This window comes from Oncorhynchus nerka, linkage group LG1, assembly GCF_034236695.1.
Source record: "Oncorhynchus nerka isolate Pitt River linkage group LG1, Oner_Uvic_2.0, whole genome shotgun sequence".
Taxonomy (NCBI): Eukaryota; Metazoa; Chordata; class Actinopteri; order Salmoniformes; family Salmonidae; genus Oncorhynchus; species Oncorhynchus nerka.
Window position 1 is genome coordinate 30,559,712 of NC_088396.1, and position 11,408 is coordinate 30,571,119.

Sequence of the window (11,408 nt, forward strand, 5' to 3'; positions counted from 1 at the left end):
TCAGAGTTCAATCTTGGTTTCATCAGACCAGAGAATCTTGTTTCTCATGGTCAGTCCTTTAGACCCTTTTTGCCTGTCTCCAAGGTGGCTGTCATGTGCCTTTTACTGAGCAGTGGCTTTCGTCTGGCCACTCTACCATAAAGGCCTGATTGTTGGAGTGCTCCAAAGATGGTTGTCTTTCTGGAAGGTTTTCCCATCTCCACAGAGGAACTCTGGAGCTCTGTCAGAGTGACAATTGGGTTCTTGGTCACCTCCCTGACCAAGGCCCTTCTCCCCCAATTGCTGGCCAGGGGGCCAGCTCTAGGAAGAGTCTTTGTTGTTCTAAACTTTTTCCATTTAAGATTGATGGAGTCCACTGTGTTCTAGGGGACCTTCAATGCTGCAGAAATGTTTTGGTACCCTTCCTACGGACAATTCCTTCGACCTCATGACTTGATTTTTGCTCTGACATGAACTGTGGGACCACACACAGGTGTGTGCCTTTCCAAATCATTTCCAATCAATTGAATTTATTACAAGTGGACTCCAATCAAGTCTTAGGAACATCTCAAGGATGATCAATGCAAACAGGATGCACCTGAGCTCAAGTTCGAGTCTCATAGCAAAGGGTCTGAATACTTATGTAAATAAGTTCTTTGTTTTTTATTTGAATGAAATATGCAAAAAATTCTGGTCCTTTCGAGTGGCGCAGTAGTCTAAGGCAGTGCTTGAGGCGTCACCACAGATCCGGGTTCGATCCCGGGCTGAGTCGCAGCCGGCCGCAACCGGGAGACCCATGAGGCGGCGCACAATTGGCCCAACATTATCTGGGTTAGGGGAGGGTTTGGCCGACCGGGATGTCCTTGTCCAATCGTGCTCTAGCGACTCCTGTGGCGGTCCGGTTACAGTGTTTCCTCCGACACATTGGTGCGGCTGGCTTCCGGGTTAATCGAGCAGTGTGTCAAGAAAGAGTGCATCTTGGCAGGATCGTGTTTTGGAGGACACATGGCTCTCGACCTTCGCCTCTCCTGAGTCTGCACGGGAGTTGCAGCGATGGGACAAGACTGTAAATATAAATTGGATATCACAAAATTGTAGAGAAAAAAGGGGTTAAAAAAAAAAGTGTTATTAATTTTTATTCTAAAAATGTTTTCGCTTTGTCATTATGGGGTATTGTGTTTAGATTGAGGAGGATTTTTTATTTATTTTATCCATTTTAGAATAAGGCTGTAACTTAACAAAATGTGGGAAAGGGGAAGGGGTCTGAATACTTCCTGAATGCACTGTACAAACCTATAGTACAACAACCTAATGAGCTGCATGCCCATGTGTGATACTCAACAGTAACTCTTACTCTAGTGAAATATAGATTTCTACAGATGAAAGTTAGGATAGTCATTTCACCCCTCCAATAGCTAAACAGCTAAGTTCCTGGTAGCAGCCAGTTGTGTTGACGGCGATTCAGAGTACTTCTCCCTCTGTTTAAAAGGAGACACGGGGAGATTCCAGCCATGCTTGCTGACAGAAATGTGCTGTCACAGACACATTTGTAGTCCAGGATGTGTAGCAACCGTGTAAAATCAAATCCCACTCTGGTTCGGTTTGTTCCAGAGATTTACAATATGTCCCAGTGAAAGAGCCAGAGTTGAAACTCCGGTAGCATGTTCTGTATGTCACAAGCAAAACTTGTTCTACCACTGGACAGTAATCGTTGAATTAGTTTTAGAGCAGCAGGAAGAAATGGTATAACTGCTATCCTCTATGGTTGGCCTCATGTACAGTACACTATAGCTCCATGGTTCTAATGTTTATGATGCTTTTGAGATTGACTTACTCAGTAGTAATAGCATTGTCAGAGATATAGGGGACTTCTCGCTCGGTGTGGTGAAATGCACGGTGTCATTTCTTTTTAGATGCATGTGTTTTGATGAGGAACTAACCCTAGACATGCACCTATCTGCTTAGTGAAATGGTTTTGTGACTTTCTAGTTAATAAAATGTTAGCCTGCCTTTTAGAATCAAATTACAGTTTCTGTAGATGCAATTTTCAATAATAATAATAAATCAAATTCCCCTTGGAGATTAATATAGTTGTATTAATCGGTTCCTGCTCTAAATGTCTCTCTGTTCTGTACACTTTTCTGTAGAAAGGGAGCCTCCTGACTGAGTTGTCTCACCATTTGTGTTGTGTTATAGCACCCTCCCATGCGGAGGCCAACAGTGAGGTGGAAGTGGTTTATGTGAGGCAGCCAACAGTTGAGCAGGTTCTACTGGCTAGGGAACTCCTGCTGCCTCTCACCTTCTTCTGCTACCAGAACGAACCAGGATATACCAGCGACGACCAGACTGATGGTGAGAAACACTCTCAAACTTATTTTTACCTGCATGAGCAACCGTTTGGTAATTGTAGTTGACAGTGTTGCTAACTTTAGTTTGTGCTGTGAATATTGCAGATGAGGACTTTGAGACAGCAGTTAAAGCCCTGAATGGAAAACTGTACCGGGATCCTCCTGAGAGAGAGGCTGCAAGTGCAGGTTCTGGTAAGTTTCATGGCCAAAGCAGCTATAGAGATGGGTATGAATAGGACAGGTTGGGGTGAAATTTCTCCTCAAAAGTTACTTCACGAATAACCTGCTCCACTCGTCTCCTCTCAGCAGGCCAGGCCGAGGCAGGTGTTAAAGGTCTGGACCCGGAGGTTGAGGTTTTATGGGAGAAGAGGCCAACTCCAGAGGAGGAACAGAAAGCCAGGAACCTGCAGCTGCCTTCAACCTTCTTCTGTGGTGTAGGCAGCGACGGCGAGGCAGAGAAGGACAAGCCAGAGGACTTTGAGACAGAGTTCCGCAAAGCACAGGAGGCTCTGGTGAGATTATATGATATGCATTTGTTTGCACAAATGTAAACAACTTATGTGGCATTGGGTTTTAAGAAATTGAAAGTGGTTCTCTCAAGCAAATGTTAACTGTTTTAGTTATTGTGTTTTAGGATGCTGAGAGAAGCTCAGACCCTGTTTCATCTGAGGATGTGTCCTCCAGCACCGGCGATACAGTGCCAGAACAACAGGTCCCAGACCAGTACCCCAGCAGCCAGGAACAGGCTTCAGATCAGTCTGAGGCAGAAGTCCAGTCCACTTCAGCAGAAGAACAGGTCCCAGATCAGTCCTTAACCATACAGGAGGCTGAAATCCCAACCCCAGGTAGCCAGGAACAAGCCACAGAACAGTTGGTTACCATCCAGGAGGCGGAAGTCCAGTCCTCTACAGCAGAAGAACATGTCCCAGATCAGTCCTTAACCATACAGGAGGCTGAAATCCCAACCCCAGGTAGCCAGGAACAGGCCACAGAACAGTCAGTTACCATCCAGGAGGCAGATGTCCAGTCCTCTACAGCAGAAGAACAGGTCTCAGTTCAGTCATTAACCATTCAGGAGGCAGAGATCCAGTCCACCACAGAGGAGCAGCAGACTCCAGATCAGTCAGACTCCACTTCAACACCATCGCAGACTGCCGTCTCCCGCAGCAGGGAGCAGGCTACCACTCCAAACCCTTCAGAAAAACCTGCTGCTAGTCCCCCAGCTTTGGTAACCCCCTCATTTGGTTTTGGATTTGGTGCACAGTTTGGCAAAAAGCCAGGGCAGTGGGAGTGTGACATGTGTCTTGTTAGAAATGAGGAGTCTGCAAGCAGTTGTGTTTCTTGTCAAACTCTAAACCCTGCTGCCAGCAGCGGGAAACAGGCTCCAGATCAGTCAGACTCTACTCCTACAGCTATTAGCAGCAGCCCTATAGACCTGTCTGCCAAGAAGACCTCTGAGCCTGACTCCAATACTACCTTTACTACAACCACTACTCGGGGTATGAAACATTTATCACTGCAAAGCCTTTTGAATTCTACCCTCACTTAACTCTTGGCAATGCCTTCTATGTCCTCCCAGCAACACAATTCCACTTCTGACACCAATGCAGCAAACTGAGATGTCTTCTCTTCCTTACTTTCTCTTTTACAGATGCTCCTAACTCATTTGGCTCATTGGGCTTCAGTGCTCTAGGAGGGGAAGGATTCTCCTTTGCTGATCTGGCACAGAACACTGGGGGGGAATTTGCCTTTGGAAAACAAGGTTGGTACTTCTACGTTTTCTGAATGCGATTGACTGAAGAAAATTCAATATGTGTGTTCTTAAGATTTCTATTCGTCACCATGACAACTGAGCTTTGTTTCAGTGAAAACAAACATTTCATTTAACTTTTTATCTTTCATTGTTAGATTCCAACTTCTCGTGGGCGAACGCTGGGGCTACGTTGTTTGGAGCTGCAGCCCCAGCCAAAGCTGAGGGAGGGGAGGAGGAGTGTGATGAAGGGGACACTAATAATGTGGGCATTCACTTTGAACCCATAGTCTCTCTACCAGAGGTACTTATCAATGCACTGCTACTCATCTATCTCCACTTCCCCTTACTGGGAATGTCATGTTATGAAGTAAAGTAAGTAGCCTTGGCGTGTGCGAGCCAGAACGGCTCATAGGAGCAGACCAGTTTCTGTAGTGAGGCAGCTTGTTGTACAAGTACACCGCCTGGACAGGACACCAGTCTAACGCAGGGCCTTACCCCAATCTCGCTCTTTAAAGGAAAAATCCAAATAAAACCACTCATTCTTTAATTTACAGGGTTAAATAACACTAAAATGTGAGAAACATTTTTTGTGAATTTATTTTTCATTTTCCCATCATAATAAGGTTTGTAGCCACATGGAAAATTAGTCTACAAAATCCACAATGCAATGCTCTCTCTACGGGCAAACACAGCTACACGCTATAATACAGAAGATAATATCAGCATGTTAGTTACATGTAAAATCTCCTAAACAAACTGCACTATCAATTTAGGAGTCTACAATCTCACCGTGTTCAAACTGCAGATCGATGTGCCTTACAGAGTGGAGTCTGTAAGGCACATGCGAAACGTTGAGAGAAGACATCCTCCCGAGTTGTGACATCAGCCAGTATTGAAATCTGACATGTATGATAGATGATTTTGCGATCTAAAAGGCTTATTCCTCTTAATTTCCAGTGTAGTGAGAGCGACTTTATCACAGTGCTACGTCATACCGGAGGCATTTCTGCCTGCTCGAACCACAATAACTCTGATACACATGTAAACATGAAATGACCCAGGGAATCGATAGAACATCACTCATAGATGCACAAAAACAATATAACATTCAAAATGGGTGAACCTTTCCTTTAATGCTGAGTTCCAAGCGTTATAACTGACTAAATGTGTTCTAGGTAGAGGCATAGAATGTGGAGTAATGCCAGCTCTAGACTATCTATATGACAGAGAATCTTGCACGTTCTACTCAATACATTTCTATATGAGTTCTGTAATCTTACACCCTCCTGATTAATGAGCCCTTGGTCTCGTCATTAACCTGCGTGTAACTGTGTTGTCCAGGTGGAGACTAAGTCAGGGGAGGAGGATGAGGAGATCCTGTTTAAGGAGCGTACCAAGCTGTACCGCTGGGAGAGAGACCTGGGCCAGTGGAAGGAGAGGGGTGTGGGAGACATCAAGATCCTCTTCCACCCCGATAAGCGGTTCTACCGGGTGCTGATGAGGAGGGAGCAGGTGCTGAAGGTCTGTGCCAATCACACCATCTGTCAGAGCATGGAGCTCAAACCCATGAACACCTCTAACCAAGCCCTAGTCTGGACAGCTACTGACTTTTCAGGTAGGTCTATACATAGCTCGGCAACACACACACAAAGCTACATAAATATATTGATTCGTATATCATTTGAATTGATAAATATTTTTTTATCAACAACAAAAAAAATCCAGAGGGTGAGGGTAAGGTGGAACAGTTGGCAGCCAAGTTTAAGACCGCGGAGCTGGCCGAGAGTTTCAGGAAGATCTTCTGTGAGTGTCAGAGTCGAATGAGCCAATCAGAGGCCTCCACCCTCTCCTCCCCCCAGCTGTCCAGGGTACAGGAACATTCCAGAGACACCAATCCCCAGGTCAGTGTTTCCCCTGTCTGCTAATGTATAGGTGGACCACCTACCACTTTTGTCCCCTCCACCTACAATAATGTTTAATAATATTTCTAAAGAGTCCACGAAGGCCTGTAAAATAATCAATATCAAACTCTGCCCCCAGGTGTACCTCTCTATCTCCGCTGACGACGAGCCCCTGGGAACGGTCACCATAGAACTGTTCTCTCACATCGTCCCCAAGACAGCTGAGAACTTCAGAGCGCTGTGTACAGGACAGAAAGGCTTCGGGCTGCGCAACACTGTCTTCCACAGGGTCGTACCCGACTTCATGTGTCAGGTGAGAAGCGGGGAGTCAAACCAGACAACAATCAGAGCCAAAGTGCTTTCATAACCTTCAATACCATGTTTCCCAAAACATAGGTCACAGTTAGTGCCTCTTGGAACATAAAACATTTTGTAAACCTCTGCAAGAATGTATAACTCTGCTTGGTCCGGTCTCTGTATTGTCCTCTTTCCTCAGGGTGGAGACATCACCAACCAGGATGGGACAGGAGGGAAATCCATCTACGGGCACAAGTTTGAGGATGAGAATTTTGACGTGCGCCACACAGGCCCGGGGCTGCTGTCCATGGCCAACCACGGCCGAGACACTAACAACTCCCAGTTCTTCATCACTTTGAAGAAGGCTGAGCACTTGGACTTCAAACACGTGGCCTTTGGCTTCGTCAGAGAGGGCATGGATGTGGTTCGCAGCATGGGAAAGCTGGGCACCAAGACTGGCAAACCCAGCAAGAAGATTGTCATCACCGAATGTGGACAACTGTAGAGCTTTGTTATGTTCACTGACTGTTGACAACTCAACTGTAGGGCTGAGATCTGGTCACTGACTGTTGACATCTCAACTCTAGAGCTGAGATCTGGTCACTGACTGTTGACAACTCAACTGTAGGGCTGAGATCTGGTCACTGACTGTTGACATCTCAACTGTAGAGCTGAGATCTGGTCACTGACTGTTGACATCTCAACTCTAGAGCTGAGATCTGGTCACTGACTGTTGACAACTCAACTGTAGAGCTGAGATCTGGTCACTGACTGTTGACAACTCAACTGTAGGGCTGAGATCTGGTCACTGACTGTTGACATCTCAACTCTAGAGCTGAGATCTGGTCACTGACTGTTGACAACTCAACTGTAGGGCTGAGATCTGGTCACTGACTGTTGACATCTCAACTCTAGAGCTGAGATCTGGTCACTGACTGTTGACAACTCAACTGTAGAGCTGAGATCTGGTCACTGACTGGACGTCTATCGGCCTTCACTCTGACCATGGACTGGACAGTGATAGGCTTTTAAACTGTGGAGTGGACAACTATAGTAGGCAAATCTCAAACGAGACCCTATACCTCATGTAATGTAAAACATGTTTTTTTTTTTTTGCAGGGTTCTGGTAGTGTACTACAGGGGAAATAGGGTGTCATTTGAGACCGAGATGGTCTCCTTTTCATAAGTGTTGCCCCACCCTGAGGGCAGCATGTGACTGCGTGAATCTCCAGGCTTTTTTTTGTGTATAATGTACATTAAATTCTTTTCATGTGTTCTATTAAAAGTTGAAAACACTGGTTCCTTCATAAGCTCCCTAACTGGATTGTTTTGCATAATTAAGCCTTAATTGAGATTAACAAGAAACCTTGTTTAAGAACCAACCTCAGTTCAAAATGAACTATGTTCCTCTCTCCTGCTCCCTGTGAATACTTTTAGGTGTGGTGGTGTGTTTTTGTGTATACATTGTACATGCATAATGTACAAATCATTGAGACGAACCTTGTTCATCTTAAACTCTGAAAGTAGGAATATGAAGAACTATAACCTACTGTGTGACACTTTGGGAGGGGGATGACATAATATCTTGTGGTTGTGGAAGAACCTTCTATGGTATTCTGTTGACAAATATCACTTGGAGTTGAAACAATTCTTACTGTCAATATATAAATGATGCTGGAGAATGTCTTTAGAAATAAAAGTTGCTTTATACTGATAATTATGAGGATGCCCTGTACGATTTCAAACATACACTACATGACTAAAAGTATGTGGACACCTGCTCGCTGAATATCTCATTCCAAAATCATAGTCATTAAAATAGAGTTGGTCCCCCCTTTGCTGCTATAACAGCCTCCACTCTTCTGGGAAGGCTTTCCACTAGATGTTGCAACATTGCTGCAGGGACTTGCTTCTATTCAGCTACAAGAACATTAGTGAGGTCTGGCACTGATCTTGGGCGGTTAGCCCTGGCTCGCAGTCGACGTTCCAATTCATCCGAAAGGTGTTTGATTTGGTTGAGGTCAGGGCTATGTGCAGGCCAGTTAAGTTCTTCCATACCGATTGAGACAAACCCCCCCCCTGTATGGACCTCGCTTTGTGCACAGGGTCATTGTCATGCTGAAACCGTAAAAGGCCTTCCCCAAACTGTTGGCACAAAGTTGGAAGCACAGAATTGTCAAGAATGTCATTGTATGCTGTAGCATTAAGATTTCCGGTCACTGGAACTAAGGGGCCTAGCCCAAACCATGAACAACAGACCCAGACCACTATTTTTTTCCACTGCTCGGCTCATTAAGAAGGAAAGAAATTCCACAAATTCACTTTTAAGGCACACCTGTTCATTTAAATGCATTCCAGGTGACTACCTCATGTAGCTGGTTGGGAGAATGCCAAGTGTGCAAAGCTGTCATGAAGGCAAATGGTGGGTACTTTGAAGAATCTCATATCGAATATATTTAGATTTGCTTAACTTTTTTGTTTACTGCATGATTCCATGTGTTATTTTGTAGTTTTGATGCCTTCACCATTATTCTACTATGTAGAAAATAGTAAAAAAATAAAGAAAAACCCTGGAATGAGTAGGTTTGTCCAAACTTTTGACTGCTACTCTATATTGTATGTGTTTTAGCTAAGTGTACAAAAACTACAGACATTGGTTTCAGGCTTTTCATTATCGACAGAATGCACCTAAAAAGATGACTGTGGGGCGTACTAGAAATCAGGCTAACTTTGATAAACAACCATAACTATTGCTTTTCTGGTTCACTAAGAAAGCAAAACGTATGTGTTTGGTTGTTGAGTCAACGAGCCCAATTAAAACAGTTTAAGATTATTTCAGAATATTTAGGCAAATCATTTATCCTGCTTTGTGGTACAAATCTAGTTTCATATCATCCTGATCGTGAATGCATGTGATGATTATTTAAGGTAATACAATTTATCTGGAGTAGAGTCTGTATTCATTGGGGATTGTTTGAGGCTAACCTAATCAGCAAACTGCAGACGGGCCTGGACATGTACTGGCTTAAGCAGGGGGACACGTCTGGCACTGCAGGATTTGAGTCCCTGGCGGTGTAGTGTGTTACTGATGGTAAGGCTTTGTTACTTTGGTCCCAGCTCTCTGCAGGTCATTCACTAGGTCCCCCCGTGTGGTTCTGGGATTTTTGCTCACCGTTCTTGTGATCATTTTGACCCCACGGGGTGAGATCTTGCGTGGAGCCCCAGATCGAGGGAGATTATCAGTGGTTTATCAATGTCTTCCATTTCCTAATAATTGCTCCCACAGTTGATTTCTTCAAACCAGGCTGCTTACCTATTGCAGATTCAGTCTTCCCAGCCTGGTGCAGGTCTACAATTTTGTTTCTGGTGTCCTTTGACAGCTCTTTGGTCTTGGCCATAGTGGAGTTTGGAGTGTGACTGTTTGAGGTTGTGGACAGGTGTCTTTTATACTGATAACAAGTTCAAACAGGTGCCATTAATACAGGTAACGAGTGGAGGACAGAGGAGCCTCTTGAAAAAGTTACAGGTCTGTGAGAGCCAGTAATCTTGCTTGTTTGTAGGTGACCAAATACTTATTTTCCACCATAATTTGCAAATAAATTCATTAAAAATCCTACAATGTGATTATCTGGAGAAAAACAATCTCGTCTGTCATAGTTGAAGTGTACCTATGATGAAAATTACAGGCCTCTCATCTTTTTAAGCAGGAGAACTTGCACAATTGGTGGCTGACTAAATACATTTTTGCCCCACTGTAGGTATTAATGAAATTGTACCGAACCTTCCTCTTTCTACCAAAACTGTCGTGGTTTTCATGAATACGGTATGACTTTCATAAAATCTGTGGATGGAAAAGTGGCTATGGGCATTCCAAGTCTTTTCGGTGACGGCCTTTTGAATCTTTGTTTAAAATTATTTAAAAAATATACCTAGTACCATGAAAAGATTAGCAAATCTCAAATATATTGTGCAAAAGGTAGGCTACCATTATGTTAGGTCATTTTTTACCTCTCCAAATTATTAGCAACACCCACCAGTAGCACGCACTCCAGCAGGTATATTGCACTGGTCACCCCCAAAGCCAACACTTCCTTTGGCTGCCTTTCCTTCCAGTTCTCTGCTGCCAATGACTGGAACGAATTGCTAAAATCTCTGAAGCTGGAGACATATCTCCCTCTCTAACTTTAAGCATCAGCTGTCTGAGCAGCTGTACCTGTACACAGCCAATCTGTAAATAGCACACCCGACTACCTCATCCCCATATTATTACTTACCCTCTGGCTCTTTTGCACCCCAGTATCTCTAATTGCACATCATCATTTGCACATCTATCACTCCAATATTAATGCTAAATTGTAATTATTTTCGCCTCTAGGGCCTATTTATTGCCTACTCCCCTACTCTTCTACATTTGCACACACTGTACATATATTTGTATTTTATTTTGTGTTATTGACTGTCCGTTTGTTTGTGTGTAACTCTGTGTTGTTTTTGTCGCCACACTGCTTTACTTTATCTTGGCCAGGTCGCAGTTGTAAATGAGAACTTGTTCTGAACTGGCTTACCTGGTTAAATAAAGGTGAAATAAAAGATGGCCAGTTTCTTTAGATAATTATTTTCTAACTTATCTGCAGAAAAACTTTACTTTGAGCTCAAAAAGCAGTAGTAGTAGGTTCAAATCAGGGAGCCAAAATGAACGTCTCTTTCACGATTTGGTTCCTGACGTTCACGAAAAAGATCTGTTCAATAGCAAAGGACCCATCACTAAATTGCTGGCGTGTTTGAGTTAGAAGCGGTAACATGAATGAACATTCCAGAATCTATACTATTGATGTGTTTGGATTTCTGAGCTTGAACTATTATTAATCATTAGTTCTAATAGAGACATGAGGGGTGCAATAGCCCAGAGTTTACACCAGGAGATGTCTGTAGGAGGGAGTGTTATGGTGGGTGGGAGGGGCTGAATGCAGGGAAAGCAGTCATGTGGCAGTACTGATAAGGGGAGAGAGCCGTGGATAAGGGGGTCGAGGTCAGGTCACGTTAAGGGAAAAGGAACCGTTTATTGCCCATATCACTTGGTTTCCTGCCTAGCAATAAAGATGTATAGCAATGTTTAGCGACAAGGAGATT

The 11,408-nt window shown here is 44.0% G+C and overlaps 1 protein-coding gene across 3 annotated transcripts in view; it reads left to right on the forward strand.

The window, feature by feature from the left end:
• Positions 1–8,858, forward strand: part of LOC115108102 (E3 SUMO-protein ligase RanBP2-like) — a 40,224-nt gene extending 31,366 nt beyond the window's left edge. For 2 of the 3 annotated variants that reach the window (XM_065017991.1, XM_065017985.1), the window contains exons 20-29: positions 2,176–2,331; positions 2,433–2,519; positions 2,637–2,839; positions 2,962–3,826; positions 3,979–4,089; positions 4,236–4,381; positions 5,422–5,695; positions 5,806–5,981; positions 6,121–6,294; positions 6,478–8,858. In XM_065017991.1, the coding sequence (XP_064874063.1) occupies positions 2,176–2,331; positions 2,433–2,519; positions 2,637–2,839; positions 2,962–3,826; positions 3,979–4,089; positions 4,236–4,381; positions 5,422–5,695; positions 5,806–5,981; positions 6,121–6,294; positions 6,478–6,783 (2,498 nt within the window). In that variant the 3' untranslated portion in view covers positions 6,784–8,858. Of the gene's footprint in view, positions 1–2,175; positions 2,332–2,432; positions 2,520–2,633; positions 2,840–2,961; positions 3,827–3,978; positions 4,090–4,235; positions 4,382–5,421; positions 5,696–5,805; positions 5,982–6,120; positions 6,295–6,477 lie in introns of all 3 variants that reach the window. The other variant, XM_065017979.1, reaches the window with a different exon arrangement.
• Positions 8,859–11,408: the final 2,550 nt, after the last annotated feature.